Source organism: Thamnophis sirtalis, unplaced genomic scaffold (assembly GCF_051295495.1).
Source record: "Thamnophis sirtalis isolate CommonGarterSnake01/CBP01778 unplaced genomic scaffold, rThaSir2_p1.2 scaffold_4, whole genome shotgun sequence".
Lineage (NCBI taxonomy): Eukaryota > Metazoa > Chordata > Lepidosauria > Squamata > Natricidae > Thamnophis > Thamnophis sirtalis.
Window position 1 is genome coordinate 99,843,726 of NW_028261384.1, and position 22,632 is coordinate 99,866,357.

Consider the following 22,632-nt stretch of genomic DNA (forward strand, 5'->3'; position numbering starts at 1 on the left):
CTTTTTATTTCCTAAAGAGCCAATAGTTACCTTTTATCTATTTTTGTTCCTTTGTATGGGAGAATAAGAGCATTCGGAACTGTAAAAAAATTATTCTGCTTTTTAAAAATAATGAATGATTTTTGTAGTCTCATTTCTTTCTCAACACGCCCACATTAGCCATTAGAAAAAGCCTGCTATGATGTGCAAGTTGCTGCAGCAGTTTTGACACCCACTTTTCCTCAGTACCTGATTTTATCTTGCTATTGTTCTTCTTCCCATTCACCTTCCCCATTTCTTTTCCTTTACTGTGGGGTTGTCACGTTCTGTGCCCATGTCCAAAGTTGTTCAGTTCTTTCAACAGACCATCTCTGTGTTGGGCTTGACTAACGCACTTTCTTCTTTCCAATACTTATACTGAGAAATTCAATGCAGCATTTGAGTTGCAGATTTTTCTTTCACTTTTGAGGGGTGACTTAGAAGAATCTGCTAATGGGTATAAAGTGGCCTGGTAGAGAGTTAGACCCAGGTGTCATTCAGGACTGTATATAATGGCACAAGTTAGATCTGGATCCTTGGTGAATAAAGGTCCAGGCATTCTCTGACACAAGACTTGTGGGGGAGGGGAATGAGAGTTATAGTAAGATTGTTTCTGACAAACTTCGTGCTCCCTGAAAACAGGTGGGAAGGACATAAGATGATGCCAAGCAAGTCCTGTCTGGTCAATTTGTGCTTAGCTTCCTTCCAAGCACACATCAATAAGCATAATAGGCACTTCTAAACTGCTGCAATATGTGATGGGTGAGACAGCATAATTGGTAGATGCAGCTGGGGGAGAGCAATCCACCACAATTCTTGAGCATACTTAGAAATGAAGGGTTAGAAACACAAATATGTACTGGAGTATGACACTAGTATAGCATAAATTTTTAAAACAAAAATGATATGCTATCAATAGGAAGCACATAGTCTATAATCAGAAGATGTAAACAAAGTCTGAATAAAAATGTTGATATAATTTCTAAAGAGTAGCCTTTAATATTCATTAAAATATATTATCTTGTGGGAGATAAAAATTAACAAATAGTTTAAAATGCCACTAAACTATGAAGACATTATGAGGCATCCTCTGGTATTGCATTATCATTATTAAGCTGCGTATTTGCACCATTTCTTTATTAGACTTTATCCTGGATTCCAAACACATATTGTCCCAAAGAATAGCTTTCAACAATTAAAATTCATTTACAAATATACAGATCTTTTGCTCAGCTTATAACAAAAACGATAAGAAGATGCTTAAAAGAAGTGGAATGGTAGAAAAAAAGTATTTTGCTATTTCCCTTATTGTTCTTCTTTCTTGTCACCTCCTACAGCTAGATTTGGCCATGCATTGATATTTCCTGCTAAATGCTCACTCCTTCCAGACTGTGTCATGGACTCCATGTTTGAGGATGACATCAGCATCCTTACCCAAGATGCCTTGGTGCAGGATGATGAATGGTTGGACAGTCCGAACACTGACCTCTCCAGTGAGATGTGTTCTGCCTCTCACTTTGCTTTCATCACAGCATATGATGACATCAAGAATCGCTTGACAGGGCTAGAGCGGGAGAACACTAACCTCAAACGGAAGCTAAAGATGTATGAGATCAAGGTGAGTGGTTGCTGTCTAAAGTAAGGCCAGTCAGAAAAATAGCATATATCAATTCGGGGGAGGGGGGGGAACGTTGCTCCTAACATGGGCAGGAATGTATGTAATTACCTGTTGCTACAGAACGTTGAGCTCACACAATAGGAGCTGAGCGCGTCCCTCCTACTTTTTAATGTGTTGGTTCCTGTTATGCTAGGACAATTTTCTCCAACTGCCTGTATTGAGACTGCAGTTTCAGAAATTTCAGCCAGATTAGTTTTGGGAAGTTATATTCTAATACCTCTGTAGGATGCAAAGATAAAGAAGGCTAGAGTAGCCTTTAATTCATTTATTCTTTTTTAAACACCTCTGTGGACCATTTGATCATGCCAAGGGTGGGTAGTTGCTAGATGGACCAATGTGCTAACTAGGCATTAGCCAGTCTATTTTATTTTTTTACCTAGGAAAAATGCCATATTGCTGCCAATGCTGACTTGTTATAAATCTGTTCAGATGTTTTGCAACACCTCCTTCCTTTTGTCTGGTTTTTTTAAATTTTAAATAAAATAAAAGTAACTACCTAAATAGAGAACCTCCTTCTTAAACCAATAGCTCTCATATTGTGGCCCACAGATTACTATCAACTTCAATTAGAAATTTTATGGAAAGACAATTGAAGCATTGAATATATTTATATTTTACCCAGTGTTTGATTTTTTTAAAATCTACTTAGTCCAGGCCAGATAACTCTTTTTTCTTTATCATTTTTCTGTCTTTATTTTAGCAGCTAGCTTTGTAACTCTTTGATATTCAGATCTTACATGCAGATTTACATGTTATTACTTCCCATTTTGTACAAATATACTGAAATGTGTGTGTACATATAGACACATAAACTCACAATATTATCATATATATATACACATATAGACATGCATTTTTTTATATCTGGTTTGCAGTTTCCATTGATCAGTGACTTTGGAGAAGAACGTCTGTTCCCAGCTTATGAATCCAAGGAGACTTCTCTTCTGAAGAGCGAGAAAGCCAACCTCCAGCAGCAGTTGAATCAGTTCCAGCGTGAGGTGAGGGGACTGTTCAGCAACCTTTGAAAAAAATGTATGCACTTAACTTACTGATCTTTTCATGAATTTTTTCTGTCATATGGTGGCTTTTACCACTGCCTCATGAATTGAAATGTGGTTCAAGGCTGAGGGTTTGTTTTGTTTGGTTCATTTGAGTAGTATGTGACTATGATAGTATCAGTGGTATGGTATTCAGCTGATTGTTACCGGTTTGGGTGAACCGTCAGTGGTGGAGGCTGGAGGTTCCGTCCCCCCCACCACCCCGACGTAATATGCAACCTTCTGCACATGCAGTGCAAGTGCGCTAACATTTGCAAAGTGGTAGCAAAGATAAGTGATTCCACCAATATACAGAATTAATAAGAAAATGATAGCTGCAGTTGCCTGAAGAAGGACAGTCCATTTTCATTAAGGATAATTTAATGGGGTGTGTTCATTTTGATGTGCAACTCTCTGTTGTGTTCTGGAATTTTAATCTTCTCACATTTGGAAGAAGGGTCCTGTACAGTTTCAATTTCAGAAAGCACAGTGAGTAAGTACTGTAACTTAGCAAAGACATAGAAAGAGTTTCACATGTCTCAAATCACACCTTCAGCTAGGTGAGACCAGTGGTACATCTGGATCTCATATTTCAGGGTTCTGTTTGCACAGGAAGCTCTCAAATGACAACAATCCAAAATTGTGCACATAGAGACAAACACAAGTGTGCACAAATACACACACACACAGGGAGAGGACTGTGAATGAAGTTCCTTTTGTTGTGTCTTTTCCTAGAAATAGATAACTTACTAACTGAAATACTAATACCTGTGTTCTGAGTAGAGAGTAGGGAGGCTATAGGCTGCAGTGGATAACATGTCAGGTTTAAATTAGTTTAAATTAATTATATTTTCTGTAAATACTTTTTCTCCATAGTGAGGGGGGAGGAGTATCCAGAATGGGTTGATCTTGTCCTCTCATGATTGGATGAGTCAGATAAGCTCTTTGGGCAACACCCCCTGGCCAGCCGATATTCCCCATTTTTTGACTCATCCACTCACTGGAAAGCTTGCATCACTCTGGACCTCCAGTAATTTATAAAGGATTAAGGAAAATTGGACCTGGCGAATCCTGCCTCCCTACATCGTGCACAGCCTCCTCCTGCAAGGACTGGACTGCCACAAGCCCCCTGTGGCGGCACGCTGCCCTGGCCACTGAGTGAGACGGAGTCACTCAGTGAGGATCTTTGCCGAGCAAGCAGGAAGACAGGGCACATGCTTCCTAGAGGCAAGCCCTTGCCGCAGAGGCTTCTCAGGAGCAGGAGCGCTCCTCTGCTCCCCTCAGGGGTTGAGCCACGAACTGCGAGTTGTTAAAACGCCCTGGAAAGCCTGCGCTGGCAGCTATCACCAGTGAACAAGGTGAGAGCCGGAGAGGCTCAGAAAGAGCTGTGGGAGGCAGGGGGAGGCGAGAGAGACAGCCTCTAGTGGCAGCGGCAGCCACATGGCAGCCTGCAAAGGCACAAGCCATTTCCATGTGCTCCAGCAAAGAGGAGCCTTTTGAATTTGGAGCCGGGGGCCATCTTGAAACCACGTGGTCCAAGATGGCGGCCCCCAGCAGCTCAGAGGAGGCCAGCAGGAGCCCAGCTCTCAGCCCTCCAGCAACACCACCACCGGAGGCTCTGAGGAGCCCTTAAAAAGGTGAGAAACCATCGCAGAGGCATTAGCCAAGGGCGGGGGAGGCAGCAAAGGGCCAAAAGGAGGCTTATCAAGGAGGTTAAAGAGGCAGGTGGTGGATCAATCCCCCCCCCCCAAGCCTACCTCCTAGATGAATCACAGAGGCAGCTGCGACAAGGCTTGCAGGAAGAACCCCCCCCCCCAACCTGAGAACTCCTCCCCCCCAGGGGAGGATCCCCTTCGGCTTGTCCTCTGGTGTTACAGCAACCTTGCCTAACGATGTATGCAAGCCCGTTTCTGCCCCTTTTCTGATTGCCAAGCAACAGGAGAATTCCAGAGGCTTCCCCCTTAAGAACTCTCTTCTTTAAGTAGGAGAAAGAGTGGGGGGGGCGAGAAGGCTCTCAGAAGGAGGCTGGCCAGCAGATCTTAGTAGCACAAGCTGTGTTTTTTGTGGCTAATTCTTGAGGGCGGGGCTATGGTATTTGCCCCGCAGAGCCATTTGGGAAGAAGGGGGAGGAGAGGCCCCACGTGGCCCAAGACGGCAGCCCCCTGCAGCCTGGAAAAACACAAGCAAAGGGGGGAGGAGTAATCAGCCTGGCTGCTAAAGGCTGCAGCTCTCAATGGAGGGACAGAAGAGCCTCCAATCAGGTTAGAGATTACCCCTGAAGGCCTTCCAAGGGTGGGGGCGAGTAGGCAAAGAGCAAAATACAATGCAATACAATACTATGCAATACAATAGCAGAGTGGGAAGGGACCTTGCAGGTCTTCTAGCTCAACCCCCTGCCTAGGCAGGAAATCCTATACCATTTCAGACAAATGGCTATCCAACAGCTTCTTAAAAACTTCCACTGTTGGGGCATTCACAACGTCTGGAGGCAGGTTGTTCCACTGATTAATTGTTCTAACTGTCAGGAAATTTCTCCTCAGTTCTAAGTTGCTTCTCTCCTTGAACAGTTTCCACCCATTGCTTCTTGTTCTACCCTCGGGTGCCTTGGAAGATAGTTGGGCTGCCTCTTCTCTGTGGCAACCCCAGAGATATTGGAACACTGCTATCACATCTCCCCTAGTCCTTCTTTTCAGTAAACTAGACCTACCCAGTTCCTGCAACCGTTCTTCATAGGCTTTAGCCTCCAGTCCCCTGATCCCCTCTGTTGCTCTTCTCTAGAGTCTCCACATCCTTTCTACATCATGGTGACCAAACTGAATGCAGAATTCCAAGTGTGGCCTTACCAAGGCCTTATAAAGTGGGATTAACACTTCACGGGAGCTTGATTCTATTCCTCTGTTTATGTAGCCAAAAACTGTGTTGGTCTTTCTGGCAGCTGTTGCACACTGCTGGCTCATATTTAAAGGGTTGTCCACGAGGACTCCAAGATCCCCTTCACAGTTACTACTGTGGAGCAAGGTATTCTGTACCTGTGCACTTCATTTTCGTTGCCTAAAGGTAGAATCTTACTTCATTGAATCTCATTTTCTTAGACAGTGCCCATTGTTCAAGTGTATCAAAATCCTTCTGTATCTTTAGCCTGTATTCTGGAGTGTTGGCTATTCCTGCCAGCTTGGGGTCATCTGCAAATCGGATGAGTCCCCCCACCTATCAGCATTTAACAAACAGAGAACTAACAGTCATTCTGGCTCCTTCTTATGACCGCTTGAGATAACAGCAGTACTTAAAGAAACAGTACTACTATCATGGCATATATATTGCTAACCCAACTGTTAGCTTACACACCTAACACCCTCATTCAAATCACTGATGAAGATGTTGAAGAGTACTGGGCCCAACACAGAGCCTTGGGGTACTCCACTGCATTCTTACCTCCATGAAGAGGCAGTTCCATCGAGGAGTACAGGTGTGTGTGGATGGTCAACCAGTTACAAAGCCATCTGGTGTGACAATGTCTAACCCACATTCTTCTACTTTATCTAGTAGTAGGTTATGGTCTACCTTATCAGGACTTGCTGAAGTCCAAGTTAACTATATCGATGGCATTCCTATGGTCCACTAGTGTTGTCACTGTATCTAAGAAGGCAATATGGCTAGTCTGGCATGATCTGTTTTGTCAAACCCATGTTGGCTTTGGGCTCTTGATCTGTTTTTCTCCCTTTCTGAAGAGAGGAACCACATCAGCAATCCTATAGTAGTTCTCCGGTACTCCAGGATCTCTGATAGATATAGTTCAGTTGTTTGGAGATCTCGTCTGCCAGTTCTTTCAGATCCCTGGGGTGTAACCCATCCGGTCCTGGGAATTGGACTTTGGGTAGACAGGTTACCATTTCACTTACCATTTCTTCCCTATCTCATCTTGGGTTCCTAATCTGATTTTTGGGGTGCTGTTCTTGATAGGTTGGACTGTTTTATCCCTTTGGGTAAAGACAGATGCCAAACATGAGTTAAATAGTTCTGCCTTACCCCTGCTGCATGTCACCTTCTGGCCACTTTCTCCCAGCAAGGGACCAATTGTTTCCTTAATCTTTCTTGTTTTTAACATGTGGGAAGATGCCCCCTTTTGTATTTTATTTTACTATTATTATTGTTGTTGTTATTGTTGTTGTTATTGTTGTTATCATTATTATTATTATTTTACCTTTGCAGCAGGCCTTTCTTTATTGTGAGCCTTAGCTTCCCTCACTTCATCTTTGCACGCAATCTAGTGGCTGACCATTGAACTCTCTCTGTGTTTACATTCAGGATATCTCTGCGCTAATCCTAGCCATAGAATCATAGCACACTTATGGCCGGGGAAAAAGGCTCAGACAGGCCGGTCCCCATGCCAGAACCCACCACAAACTTAGAATGGGATGTCTGACTATGAGAAATCGCAGAAGCACCTCAGATAGCCTATGATCTTAGACTGCATTCGCTGAGGGCAGAACATATAGCAGGGGTGGAGAACATCAGAGTCGACTGGCTCAGCCGGACCGAGGTGGACAATTTGGAGCGGAAGCTGCAGCCAGCAATTTTCGAGGAGCTGGCGGAGTGCTTCGGATGCCCGGATGTCGACTTATTTGCCACGCCCCTAACGTTCAGCTCCCGAGGTTCTTCTCCAGGTACCAGACATGGGGGGCAGAAAGGGTGGACGCTCTGCGAAGCCCCTGGCCCAGGGGTCATTGGTATGCCTTTCCGTCCTTACCCCTGATCCCCAGGGTCATATGGAAAATCCTTCGGGAGGGGGCAGAAGGGGTTCTGTTGGCGCCTCACTGGCCCTGGAGGCTGTGGTTTGCAGATCTCCAGTCACTTTCAGTGGAGAGGCCCTGGGGAATCCCCCAGGAGAGGATATCCCTCAACCAGGGGTTGCTGGAGCACCTAGACCTTCAATGGCTCCAGCTGACCCCTTGGCTCTTGAGCGGAGCATCCTGGGGAAAGACCTCTTCCCCCACAGGGTGATGCAGACTATCCAGACTGCCCGCACACCCTCCACAGAGCGTATCTATGGCTCCATGTGGTGGGCCTTTGCCTCATGGTGTAACTCCCTGGGGTACAATCCTATCCAGGCCTCAGTGCCTCAGATTCTGGACTTCCTCCAGGCAGGCCGGGACAGAGGGTTAGTTCCTAACACGATTAGGAGACAGGTTTCAGCCATCTCGTCATTTTCCTGCATGGCAGGAGCCAGAGCTTGACTCACCATCCTATGGTCAGGCAATTCCTCAAGGGGGCTTCCAACCCCAAACCGCACACGGTGTTCAGGTACCCTTCCTGGGACTTCCACAGGGTAGGGGACGCTCCAACAGGCACTTCATTTGAACCTTTACAAACAGTTTCCCTTAAGTTCCTGACTCTTACGGGGGCCTTTCTGGTGGCCATCACCTCCGCCAGGCGGATATACGAACTGCAAGCCCTGTCCACCAGGAATGATCTTGGCATCTTCCACCAAGACAGGGTGGAGTTACGACGGATCCATCCTTCAGGTGGGCCCCTGCTTCCATCGAGCCCAGGAACTGATTTGCCCAACTTCTGTCCAGACCCTTCTCACCCGTTGGAGAAGTGGCACACTCTGGGCATAAGGAGGGCTCTGAGGATTTACCGCAAGAGAACCAGGCCAAACAGGAAATTCGAAGCTTTGTTTGTCTCCTTCCAACCAGGTCCTGGGTAACGAGGTGACTTCCACCACAATAGGCAGGTGGTTGTGAACCTGCATTGCCACTGCATACCAATCGCAGGGCTTACAGACACCAATCATATCACAGCTCACTCCATGCGGAGCGCAGCAACATCCACGGCCTGGGCCACGCAGACATCCCTGGCTGAAATCTGCAGGGCAGCCATGTGGGCTTTCCCCTCTCCCTTTGCTTTTGCCTCGGCAGAAGCCTCTTTGGCCACAGGGCGTTGCAGGCGGTTCACAGGGCGGGGCCCACACCTCAACTGGCATGAAGGGGAGACATGGGGCCTCAGGGGTCTCCCTCCCTAGGGACGTGCAGGCTTTGGTACGTCCCATTCTGGATACTCCTCCTCCCTCACTATGGAGAAAGGGTGTTGGTACTTACCTGATACACCTCTTCTCATAGTTGGGGGAGGAGTATCCAGTCCTTCCCTGACTATGTTTGTACGACTAAGTGTTATGTTCATTGTTTTATGAAGTTATATAAATATTGATGTCAAAGACGATATAGCTAAGAACTGAATTAAGAGTCTGGTGTGAATGGTGCAATGAGTCAGATAGAGCTCTTCGTCAAATATGGGGAATATCGGCTGGCCAGGGGGCGTTGCCCAAAGAGCTTATCTGACTCATCCAATCATGAGAGGAAAAGGTCAACCCATTCTGTCCCCCCCCCCCCCATTATGAGAAGAGGCGTATCAGGTAAGTACCAATGCCCTTTTTGTCTTGAACAGACATGTATCTAGCAGAAATTTATGAATTTTAGCATATTTTCTTTATATTAACGTGAAACTATTTAGTTTTCTATAGGAGTTTTGTTACTTTAACTTATCACAACCAAAGTAATACAATGAGATAAGAGGACTTAAAATTTCAATTCAATCTTGAGCCTACAAGATTCATGAGATGATTTGGGGTCAATTGTTGTTTCTCTTAGCATTGCATACTTCATAAGGCTGTATAGCCCGCCCCCTCCCTCCCTCCTTCCTTCCTTCCTTTTTCTTTCTTTATTGTATAAATATTTTATTTAAACTTTAAATATACAAGGTTTTATGCAGTGAATAATCAAGTGATTATATAAGAAATAAGAAATCCAATCAACCACCAATAATCACAACAAAGGGATTCTTTGGGATAAAGAATCTTTATAAGGAGCCCTTTTTAGTTCTATATTATTATTATTTTATTATAATGTTATAAATCTTGATACATTGCATTAGTTCAATAAATATTTAAGTGTGGCGATATGTATATAATGCACATAAAGTATGGACATTCGATTATTTAGGAAGTTTAAAGTATTGAAAATAAGGATTTTTTAAAATTTGGTTGCAATAAGTTTTTTTCATCTGCTTATAAACAAGTGTTTAATCAAAATTCTGTTATTATTAGCAGAATTTTAGAATGTCAATATTGTAAGAATAAAATATTTTAACTTTTCATCCAAACTCACGTACAAAATAAAAAAGGATCTATGTTATAACATAAAAAAGTAATTATTATTACTAGTAATAGTAATAGAAACAATATTTTTATCTGAAGCTAATGACCATATTTAATATTAAGATCACCTTGAGATTATTATTTGGTGTGTGAGTAGATAGAGAGAGACAGAGACAGAGAAACACAGACAGAGAATAAGACAGACAGAATACATACATACATGCATACATACATACACACACACACACACACACACACACACACACACACATACATATTGACTGGACACACTAAGAAAGATGTTTTATAAATATATTTAAATTTTACATTAATATGAACTCATCACACAAGTACAGAATTTGATTTTCAGATTAAGGTCTAAATTCTGTAAAAAATACTGTAGCTGCTATTTTCAGTTCTAACAGGTTTTCAGCCACTTATGGTTGTGATGAAGAACACAATGTCTAGCTGTAAACAGACTCAATAATTTGGCTAGGTGGCATCAGCTCCCCTGCTTGACAATTTGAAATCAACCATGTTATAAATCTTGTTCCTTGTAAAAGAAGGAAGGATTATCACAGCTAAAGAAACAAGAATTGGATTTCGTATCTTACTTGGTTTGTATGCAGACTTTTCCCACGAAGGGAAAAGTTCCATGAAAGGATTGGGAGTATTGTACTAAAGATTAAATGTTGTTGGGGTGGGGAGGAGAAAAAGATAGGGAAGAATTGAGGTGGGAGTCAAGGTACCATCCCCTTCTGTTGTTCTTCAATAATTTGGAATGGCATATTTTTTATATGTCGGTAGTTGAAATCTTATTCCAATGTTATTCTTAATTTAGTAACGGACCATCTGCATTCCTTCTCTTGAAACATTTTCAGTTCTCTTGTCACTAGAAGAGAAGGATGAAGCAAAGATTCTAGTGCTTAATTTTCAGTGTTCTGTGTCAAACTTCACACCCAGGGTAGGTAATAAACCCAGACACTTCGCCCTAAATTCAGTTTTTGGCCAGACTTGCCAGGAGACTTCCAGGCATTCCTTGGCTCACAATTTTTATTGCAGACAAAAAGAAGGCCTCAGATGCAATGATTCATTTGCTCATGACAGTGCAGTAAGTAAGTAAGTAAGTAAGTAAGTAAGTAAGTAAGTAAGTAAGTAGTAAGTAAGTAAGTAAGTAAGTAAGTAAGTGGAGGGAGGGAGGGAGGGAGGGAGGGACATGTTTTGTGGTCCATTATTTAAATTCTGGCTTTTTCCTTTCACCCTTCTGAATAAACAGATATTTAGCTTCTTTTTTTGTGTATGTGTGGCTTTAAAAGGCAGTTAAGATATTTTTACTTGATGGTCCTTTCTAGTCTTCTACTTCATAAGTTTCAGCTCTCACACTGTGGATTGCTTACAGGGACTTCTTAACTTTGATAGAAATTGAAAAGAAAACTACATCTGAAAAGCAAAATGTATGCAGACAATATTTAATTAATGTCTTATTCAGGATGCAGAATTTACTTGTTTTTGACAAAGTGGTTTGCTAATTGTATTGGTATGTATGGCTTTTTATAAAAAAAATCCTGGTATTTGGCTTAGGAATTAATATTGCTAGATGATCTCTATCAAACAAATTTTGTTGAATATTCTACATTCTTGGTATTGTGATTTTTTTTTTAATAGAATTACTACTGAAATAGAACCTTCTTACAGGGATTACACTTGTCACATAATGGCTTAAAATAGTGAAATCCCATCCTTCTCATGTTAAGTTAGGAAGTCTGAGGGAGAGTTTCTGCTCAGGTCATTTGAATAAAGTTAAAAACTTCAGGGCAGTCAGAAATAATGCTTACTTGGAGGAGACAAAATCAAAATAATTAGTGACAGCAATGATGCTGCAACTATTTCCCTATCTATCTCAATTACATATCCAGTATGAGTTGCTGGAGCAGTGAGTTGAATTAATAAATGCACAGTAATCTAATCCAAAATTCAGCTGCATTGACTTTTTTCCATGAAATTAATATTTCTACTATGACATTGGGACAATCTTGGAGTAGAGGATGCTAACTTCTTCATTTTGGGGCATTTTAAAATATTTCGGCGGGGGATAAGTAGAATAGATATTTTGGATGAGATACTTAAAATATCCATTGCATCAATTAACACCTCTCCCTATAGAGGCGAACTAGAAGAAAACTAACCAAAGTTTTGGGGACTAGTAGGTTAAATGCATTTGAACTTCTGCAAAGATCTAAAACACCTACTCTTGCCTCATAATACCTCCCAAAAAGAAAAGATTGCTGATTCCAAATGTATCCAAAAAGAATGCTAAGTGAACAGTATGTGCCCATGAAAAAATATTAGTTGAAAATAGATTACCGGTACATGAATTCTTTTTTTGGAGCAATGGAGATAATGAACTATTAATTACTATGGAGTAATTAATATTCACCTCATTTTCATCTCTAGTAAATAGATTTTGCAGGTACATACAGTTGTATAAATGGAAACTTTCTCAGGATATCTTCAGCACTTTTCAGTGTGAAAATAGCTGCAGCTTGAGCATTCTTTAACTGTAAAATGAGTTCTTCCGCATTTCTTTTCTGAAATGATATCTGTACCTGGCTCCAAATGCAGTATGAATTACTGCCATTTTTGCTGAATGATCTTCCTAATTCAGGAGGACCATCCAGGTTTGCTTTGTTTTACTACAGCAACCCACACAATTATCTGCTGATTAGCAAGCTGATTGAACACATCTGACTCAGGAGACAAATAGAAAAAACAGATTTCCCTGAGTTTAATATGGGGCAGAAGATGGTGCAAGGGTCTAAAATGCAGGGAATATGCAATTGCCTGTCTCCAGCCTTTGAAACTGGCAGTCACAGATTTAGATAATTAGTGGCTGCTGAATGTGATTTTTGCTCATTTGTTTCCTATCTTTTTCTCTCTAAACCAGCTGCAAAAAAGCAAGGAAAGGGAAGAACAGATGGAGGAGATGATCCAAGCCTATGAGAAGCTGTGTATGGAAAAAACGGACCTTGAGTCAGAGCTGGGCCAAATGGTGGGTGTCAACTACTTTCTTGGTCATGCATTTTCTCCCGCTCCCATTCTTGATGATGTGATTTATTAGACTGAGAAAATAGCCATGCTTGCAGCTGTTTGACTGAAATACTATTTCACTGGGTAACAACATGTATCTCTGCCAGCCAAGGACCTCTGCAAGAGATGACATTGTATCAGATGGTAGCCACTAATACAGGAGTGTCAAACTCAAGGCTGGATCCGGCTTCTAGGGTGCTTAGATTTGGCCCAAGACGCTGCCCTGGAAACAGTGAAGGACTGGCCCATGCTGCCTCTGCCAGCAAAAATGGGTTCCCAAGCTCTGCCTCCTGCAATCCTCTGCCAGTGAGGGCCCGCTGCTCCGTTTTCATTGGCAGAGGGTTGCAGGAGGCCGTTGCAGCCAAAAACAGAGTTCGAGAACCCGTTTTTGCTGGCAAAGCACTCAGGCCACCATATGCGCCAACATAAGTGAGGTTGAGGTGACCATGCCCACCCTGGACCCCCGAGGTCAAGCACAACCCTGATGCAGCCCTCAATGAAATTGAATTTGACACACCCGTACTTATTGCACACCTACACTAAGTCTTCATATGATTGAAGACTTTCCCTTTTTATGAATATGAATATTACACATGTAAAAGAGGGGGAAGGGCTTCAGTTGCACAGTGATGACTATCCCCTTGACCTTTTCTACTCCCTCACTCTACCCCACTCACCAATATACCTGTCGTCAGCACATTTTGTTATGGGGATACAGCAAATATTATAATCAAGAATATGGTGGCAGAGGAATATAAAATGAAATTTCATTTAACTTATTTGTAGATTTGGTTCACCGACAAATGCGCGCCCGACAAATGCACGCCGACGAAACCGTGCCACGACGAAACAAACAACATAATGGGACGTGAAAACAACCCTAACCCTAACCCCTAATGTTGTTTTTGTGTCCCACTATGTTGTTTGTTTTGTCGCGGCATGGTTTTGTCGGAGCGCATTTGTTGGGTCACAGTAGATTTAGTTAAAGCTCCTTGAAAATAATTTAATAACATGATTAATTTTATTTTTTATTTTATTTATTTATATCCTGTCTTTGTATTAGTTTACAAATAACTCAGGGCTGCGAACCTATCCACACACAAGGTGGGACTAGAACTCACAGAAAACTGTTTTCTAGCTTACTGCTTAACTACTCTAAACTGGCATCATAATATATTTAATAGAATCACTAACATTTTTGTATGTATTGGTTTAGTTTTCAAATTTCTACCCTGCTGAAATCCAGAGACTTGGTGATTTACAGAGATTATTATAGAACCAAACTCTTCCAACTCTTTTATGAGCCATGATGGCGCAGTGGTTAGAGTGTAGTACTGCAGGCTACTTCTGCTGCCTGCTGCCTGCCTTCAATTTGGCAGTTCCAAATCTCGCCAGGCTCAAGATTGACTCAGCCTTCCATCCTTCTGAGGTGGATGAAATGAGGACCCAGATTGTTGGGGGCAATATGTTGACTCTGTAAACCGCTTAGAGAGGACTGTAGAGCGCTGTAAAGCGATATGTAAGTCTAAGAGCTAATGCTATTGCTATAGCACAATTGTTCCTCCTCCAAGATCTGTCCCTAGATATTTCTATCACATTTTATATCCTTCAGGTAGGAAACTATTTACTCTGGTCAGAATTGGGTGCTAAATGTTAGGGCAACAACCAGTAGATCTATATGCCGCCTCTATGAAATCCAAATTTGTTTCTTTAAGACAAATTAAGACTTGGTTGGAATCCATTTCACATGTGCTATTGAAATGTCCATTGTACACTCGGGGACAATGAAGTTTAATACTTCCAATTGTTAATAACACTAATTGCTATTGTGGCCAGGAAGTTATTACCCTTCTCCTTGGTGACCATTCTTCTAAGAAGGATGTAAAATTCTTATTTATAGCTTTAGCTGTTAGAAGCCATCTGGTTCCTCCCTCAGGCTATTAATTGTTAGCTGCTAATTGTGTTAGGATTTTCTCACATTTTTTTGCAGTTATTGATTACTAGTCTTTTATTGTGTTTGGTCTTGAACCTTAAATAAATTTTGATTCATTCATTACAGATTATAAAAGCCATGTCAAACAACATCAACAAAAACAGTAAAACAATATGAACCAAACATAGAACTGGTGACAGTTTTATTGTTTTAACTTCTATCACATTAAAAAATTACACAGCTAGCCCTTGTTTAATCACTACTCAATCAGGGATTTTGAAATTACAATGGTGCTGAGTGGTATTTATGACTGGCCCTAAAAGTTCCAGCCATTCAAGCACCCCAGCACAAGTCACATGATACCAGTTTTTGCAACTACCTTGATTTATGATGGTTGCAGCATCATATGGTTATGTGATTTCCATTTGCAACTGCTCTGCTGGCTTCCCAAAACAAAGTCAACAGCTAAGCCAACAAGGAAGGTCACAAGTTGCTTTGGATAGGTCTTGGCCTCACCGTGATAGTGCTTTATCTCATCAGTCGCTCCTGCCCAGTAGCAGCTACCCCCAGGTCCAACCATTCTTATGATGCATCTTGTTCCATTGGGCACAAGATACTTATTTGCCTCGTGGCCTTCTTGCAAGCCATCTGACACTTGTTTAACCATTTTGCAATCCTCATGAAACAGCAGCAACAGGGAGTGCTGAGACCGCTGTTGCTAATTGTTAGGTGATCTTAGTGGAGGAAATTCCAATCATAATTATTGGGTTAATCAAAGTCTACCAGTAATTTTCTGGCAACCTTAGGAAGTCTCTGGATTTGCCACTAAAGATTTCAGAAGTCCCATGAGGTTTCGCTGCCATAAACTGCAACTCTGCCTCAGATGGCATGGACATTTCTAAGATTTTTTGCTTCATCTTCCAAAATAGCTTGGATAGCCATAATCATCATGAATCTTAATTTAGGTGAATAGGGAATGCCATTTGCTTCCCTGACTTTTGCCAAAAGCCTTTCTGAATCATGCAGAGGCAATTTGTCTTATTCAGTGGGGTTGGTTTTGAATGGCAGAATTAGAACCTCATGAATTCAGTGACTAATGGATTTAATGGTATATCTTTTCTTTTATTCCCCACCTACGATAATCTGCTATACTAATTATAAAGAGCTATAGGATTATTATTTAGCCAGAACTGTGTTGGCAGGCCTTGATCCCTTTTGCTACTCCCGCCCTCCCTTGAAGTGTGCATTAGGACACAACTTAATATAGAACTTGCAATTCTTGTTATTCAGTCTTATAAGCATCATAATAAATGGCCTTAAGTGTGCTTTGAAGAAAAACGTAATTTTGCTTGGTAAGTCAAACTAAGGAGCCCTGTTATTCAACATTTCATACTCAACAGCAAAAGTAATTTTGAGGCAGAAATCCAGGGTGTTATATCGCAGAACAAATTCAGTAGGGCCATATAACTCTTTTAGAGGGTGCAATACAAGTCCAAAGCAAGGTCACCCAAAGACTGTTTGGAGGAAAGGACATACAATGCTAGCAAGAAAGTGCGATCCTTCAGTATTCCTGAGAGCACTCGATGGTTTAAGGATTTCCAGGATAAAATGTGGAATAACACAATACTGTTTTTCAGATGTTGGGGAATGCTATCATTTCTATCCCAGCATCTGTTCGCTTAATAGCAATAGCACTTAGACATATATACTCTAAGCAGTTTACAGAGTCAGTATATTGTCCCCAACAATCTGGATCTTCATTTTACCGACCTTGGACGGATGGAAGGCTGAATCAAGCTTGAACTTGTTGAGAGTCGAATTGCCCAATTGCAGTCAGTTGGCAGTCAACAGAAGTAACTTGCAGTACTGCTTTCTAACTACTGCACCATTGCAGCTCTTGCTTCTGTTGTTTCTCAAGGAACCTCTTCAGATTCTCAAGACTGTGTTAATTTTTAGAAACTAAAAATAAACATGGGAGTGTGATACAATTTGTTTTTGTAAGAAAACGTGTCAGTACAGGTAGTCCTCAACTTATAACAGTTCGTTTAGTGACTTTTTGACGTTACAATGGCACTGAAAAAGTGACTTATGACCATTTTTCACATTTATGACCTTTGCAGCATCCCCATGATCACATGATTTACTGTATGTTCAGATGCTTGGACACTGACTTACATTTATAACCATTGCACTGTCCCGGGGTGACCTTTTGACAAGCAAAGTCAACAGGGAAGCCAGATTCACTTAATAACCAAGTTACTAACAGTGGTTCACTTCACAAATGCGGCAAGAAAGGTCATAAAATGGAACAGAACTTACTTAACACATTTCTCACTTAACGACATAAATATTGGGCTCCATTGTGGTCATAAGTCGAGGACTACCTGCAAAAGAAAACAAAGAACTAGTCAAACCTCTTTCAAACATAGGAAGAAAGTTAACAATTAAAAAAAAAGTATGGGAAAGAGAAAAAAGTCAAAGAGAAAAACAAGAGAAAGATTTGAAGCAATGATGGAATTTTCAGCTAAATGGCCAGGGTCTAGTACTGATGTTTCTCCAGGAGCTATAGCTGGCATCTTCAAAGGGAGAGTGAGCTGCTTTGTGGTGTACCTCTCTTGGCAATTGACAGGCAGCTGAAATGAGTTGACTGGACTCTTATAGTTGAACTTGGCAAGCTGATCCATGGTCCATATCATGGGAGGCCAAGAAAGCTGGTTTCCAATTAACTTCTTTTTTGAGCACTAGTCATGTTTTTCTTTTAGCATGTTAATGGACCTTGATGGCTTTTCTATTTTAGCCAGAGAATGAAGCTCAATACTGCTTCCTTGATGCCAGCTGTGAAAACCCGGATTGTTGTTGGGGGCAATATGCTGACTCTGTAAACCGCTTAGAGAGGGCTGAAAGCCCTATGAAGTGGTATATAAGTCTAACTGCTACTATTGCTATATTTGATGTATGTGTATGCGCGCGCGCACACACACACACGCTCTCAAACACACACACAATTTAAAGAAAAATAAACATAAGTAAACACATATTCATTATTTCTAAGACATATTTTACAGATGGACGTAATGACTTAGGAATTACTTTGTTTATACAACTAAATAAAATGACACTCAATGTGAATATTTAATTAAAAGGTTCTTCAAGATTATTGGTTGCTATATAAATGTACATCCTTTGCTAATTCCCATATTTTAAACTCCATTGATGTAGTTAAGCTTTGCAGTGTTTTCTTAAAGTAAACTTGGCAGCTCATAACAACATTGAATTAATTTCTTGTGTTATACCATTTTATTTATACTTCCTAGGAAAGATGAAAAATTAATCAAATCAAATGAATTATTAAATATATTATATAATTTTTCCATTTTATTTGAAAATCTTCCAATACAAACAAATGTATCTGTGTGGGCATTGTGACCAGAAATGGTTGTACATAATGATTTGATTACACTCCGTCAGCATGATGACAATAAGTAGTACAATACAGTTTTATGGGAGAATAGTACTATAAAGAATAGTACTTTTAATATCAGGTAGAAATGATATTGCTTTACAGGCTGAATATCTAGCACTAGCTCAGTAAACCTCCTTTGAGATCTGAATAATATGAGTTACTCATCTTAAATTGAAGTAACAATAAAATTAGTATGATTTTTATTATTATGTTTAAAGTTTAGTGTGGTGGTAAAGGTGCTGACTAGAAAAAGGACACCGAGTGCTAGCCCACCCTCAGGCACGAAAGTTAGCTGTATTATTTTGGCCCCATCATTCTCTCAGCCCAATTCACCTCACAGAGTTTTTGTTGGGGGGGGGGAATAGAAGGCAGGTGTATTAGGTTTGTTCACTTCCTTGAGTTACATATAAAAAAGGTATAAGATAATAATAATTCTAATATTTCAGGTTTCTCTACCTAAATCTCTTTTCTATGCTTTGTCTAAGCCTTCGAAAACTATTTTATATGCATAAATGTTTCCTTGCCATGTACACATCAATTAATTAACATGAATTGGAAACATTGAAAGAGGAATACAAATTAAGGAAGAATAGCAATTCTAATAGCAGTTTTTCTATTCAGCAGTGACAAAGAAAAATGTTGCCCTGACTTAAGTCAGGAATAGGAGTTTGTTGCTTTTCTTAGAATGATAAAAGGAGCAGTGTGACACAAGCTCTAACTCTTTTAAATGTGCATTCAATGTCACAGTACTTGTGCAAAATAGGATCGGTTTGCATCATTCCTTTCATTATTCTATCCCCCTATTTGACCCTGCAGATGCCACTGATCAAGAATACAAAGTGTTCAGCCAAAATGTTCAGTGCTCCATGTGACTGTAGAGGAAAGAAGGAATGATGTAATGCTTTATAACTGCATTGCTTAGCAATGGCAATCCCAGTCCCTACTGCCATTGTAGCCTGCAGATAATCTCTATTTTATTTCCAATAACGTTTGTAGAAATATTGTATGCATTTGACTTCATCAGATGTGGGAAGATATCCAGGCAGAGCAAAGCATATAGCAATAGCAGATTTATATACCCCTTCACAGTGCTTTGCAGCCCTCTCTAAGTAGTGTACAGAGTCAGCATATTGCCCCCAATAATCTGGGTCCTCATTTTACCAACCTCGGAACAATGGAAGGCTAAATTAACCTTGAGCCTGGTGAGATTAGAACTACTAAACTGCTGGCAGCCAGTAGACAGCAGAATTAGCTTGCAATGCTGCATTCTAACCACTGTGCCACTATAGCTTTGGAAATAAAATGGGATTTTATTATGTTTCGCATAACACGTTAACAACATATAACACACCTATAATTTAATTGTCTATGTTTCTTTTAGGAATAAATCAAGATTGATTAGGAAACAATTATTTATAAACATTTAAGTTTATAGATTAACAACGTGGTGAACCTTTTTTTTTCCATCTTGATTTAACAATGTAAATAGGCTTTTTTGTTGGCCTTCTGTGGAGATCCTTATTTAGTTAAAGAATAACACACTATTACTTTAGTTTGACAAGGTAAAAACTTTTTACATAAATAATATTTATTTGGTATTTTTTAAATATTTAAACAGCTCAAAGCAGTTTATCAGTTTAAAAATATACTATTTCAGCTTCTCTTAATTGGCTAAATAAATCTTCATGATCATCAATAAATTTAGTGAGTTTAGAGTTAATCTACAATCTCTAAACTTAATATTTTCAGAATTATTACACGTATAAATAGAACAAAATGCTATAATTCTGTATGTCCTTTTGTTTACTTAATGGAACTTGGTTTTCCTTCCTATCTACCAGCTATTTACCACTATGAATAGAATAGAACAGAACAGAACAGTTGGAAGGGACCTCAGACATTTTCTAGTTCAACCCCTGGTCAACCAAGAAGGCCTATAATATATCAGAGAAATAGTCGTCCAATCTCTTCTTAAAAACTTCCAGTGTTGGAGCATTTACAACTTCTGGAGTCAAGTTGTTCCACTGATTAATTGTTCTGTCAGGAAATTTCTCCTTAGTTCTAGATTGTTTCTCTCCTTGATTATTTCCTTCCATTGCTTTTTGTCTTGCCTTCAGATGCTTTGGAGAATAAGTTGACCCCCTCTTCTTTGTGACAGTCCCTTAGGTATTGAAACACTGCTATCATGTCACCTCTAATCCTTCTTTTCATTCGGCTAGACACACCCAATTCCTGCAACCTTTCTTCGCATGTTCTTTATTCAATTGTATTATATCCTTGGAGGAATTTTACAGTCCTTTAGCAATGCTGTCTTTGAGCCAAACATTATGTAACAATTAGATATTTAATCTCCATTTAAAAGGAAGCAAAATTGAGATCATGGATTGAAAAGACCTAATATAATTGGAGCATTATCAGAAATTGTTATTGTTTTAGCTATACTCTTGCTTAATATATGAGCCCTGAATGAAATTAAGATTCTATTATTGAGTAGATTTGTTTTTTTGGCTGAGTGCAACATAAAATCCTTAGCTGAAGTGTTATTAATTACTCAATGCCCAAGAATGGAAGGATACTTTGAACAAATGGCTGCAAAGTTGATGGTGTTAGCAGAGATGGCTAAATTGACTGATTAAAGAAAACAAATGTTTCTACTTGGAAACCACTATTAGACTTTTTGCTGGATTTGGAAAAAAAATGCTGGAGATGGAAAAAAAATGAAATGAAATTTTGATTTGGGGTTTTACTGACTAGATAGGTTTGTTGTTATAGAAATGATATTACTATGTATAAGTAAAAAGTTGGGGTTATATTTTTAAGAATACCTTATTCTACTAGTCAGAAGTCAATATTTTACTCTTTCTTTTCCCCTTTTCCCTTCGCCTTTTCCTCTTTCCCTTCCTTTCCCCTATTTTCTATTATTTTTATTTTTTTACTTTGTATTCCTGTATTTTAGATTCTGATGAATTAATAAATAATTGAAACAAAAAAGAAAACTAAAATGAAGTAAAAGTTGATCAGGATCAGAATGAAACTCTTCAGAAGAGAGGGGATTGGTCTTAGATTGGAGGCGAGGCGAAGTTGAGGGCAGCTTCTTTGGATTTGAAGGCTTCTCTGCTTACTATCCTTTCTATCACAACATCTATTTCTATCTTGGTCTTTCTGCAGAGAGCACTTGTTGATACACACCTGAATCGCATTCGGAGCCTGGAGCAGCAGTTAAGGCAGAGAGATGGCAACACTTTCCAGAATCTCAACTCTCAACTTCAAAATCAAGAAGTTCAGTTCCGATCACTTCATGGCACTCATGGTGATTTTTTTAAAAATTTCTAGTCCAGAAAACAAGGTATTAACTGTTAGGTTTGAAACCAGTTATATTCAATTGATCCAAAGTCTGAAACCACAAATCCCAGAATTATATATCCTGGGTAAAAATATTGGGAATTGTAGCTGCAGCACATCTGAAGGTACCCAATTGGAGAATACTGCATTAACCAAAATGTGGCACTACAATTTGGGAAAATCAGTTTTGGAACCAACAGTATGAGTTAACAGTACCAGAGTTAGAAGGACCTTGGAGGTCATCTAGTCCAACCCCCTGCTCACACAGGAGACCTGTACTTGGGATTCGAACAGCCTACAGGGTTAAAAGGACTGCAGATGGTTGAGATCAAATGTAGGCAGTAATCATAGTTTATGATAAATAGCTGAATCTCTAAAGGGTCAGTGAAAGATGTGATCAGAAGTAGGTCAGTGATCAGATTTCAGAGAGGCAGTAGATGAAGGGATTTATGTGATCAAATATACCTTTTGAAGTCAGATACTCATTTTCAGACTCTGAGGTCAGCTACTCAGACGCTGGATCTAGAGACTTGAGGCAAAATCTTGCCTTCCAGTAGTACATTGACTCATCAACATTTATTTGTTCATTTATAGAATAGAAATAAAATATATAATAAATTATAGTATATATAATTTATTAAATTATAATATTAGTATCTTTCATTTTTATTGTGCAACAATCTTGGCATTTAAAATAAATAATTAAAATACTGAATTAAAAACTAATAGTTAAAAGGAAGTATTATCTAGTAAAAATTTGTAATATAATATACAGACATACAACACAGGCAAATAACATATAACATAAATTCTTTGAAATTTGCCACTGTAATATAGAATTAATATCCAGTTGAAAATGTACAGCAATGCCAGCAAGAGATCCACAGGCAATTTTTTAAAGGATTGGAAAAATGTAGAAAG

The 22,632-nt window shown here is 40.0% G+C and overlaps 1 protein-coding gene across 2 annotated transcripts in view; it reads left to right on the plus strand.

The window, feature by feature from the left end:
* The window catches only part of TBKBP1 (TBK1 binding protein 1), a 71,234-nt gene that overhangs the window by 13,431 nt on the left and 35,171 nt on the right, over window positions 1-22,632 (plus strand). For both annotated transcript variants that reach the window (XM_014058189.2, XM_014058196.2), the window contains exons 2-5: window positions 1,356-1,636; window positions 2,572-2,694; window positions 12,831-12,935; window positions 21,538-21,679. In XM_014058189.2, coding sequence (XP_013913664.1) covers window positions 1,415-1,636; window positions 2,572-2,694; window positions 12,831-12,935; window positions 21,538-21,679 — 592 coding nt within the window. In that variant the 5' untranslated portion in view covers window positions 1,356-1,414. The remainder of the gene's footprint in view (window positions 1-1,355; window positions 1,637-2,571; window positions 2,695-12,830; window positions 12,936-21,537; window positions 21,680-22,632) is intronic.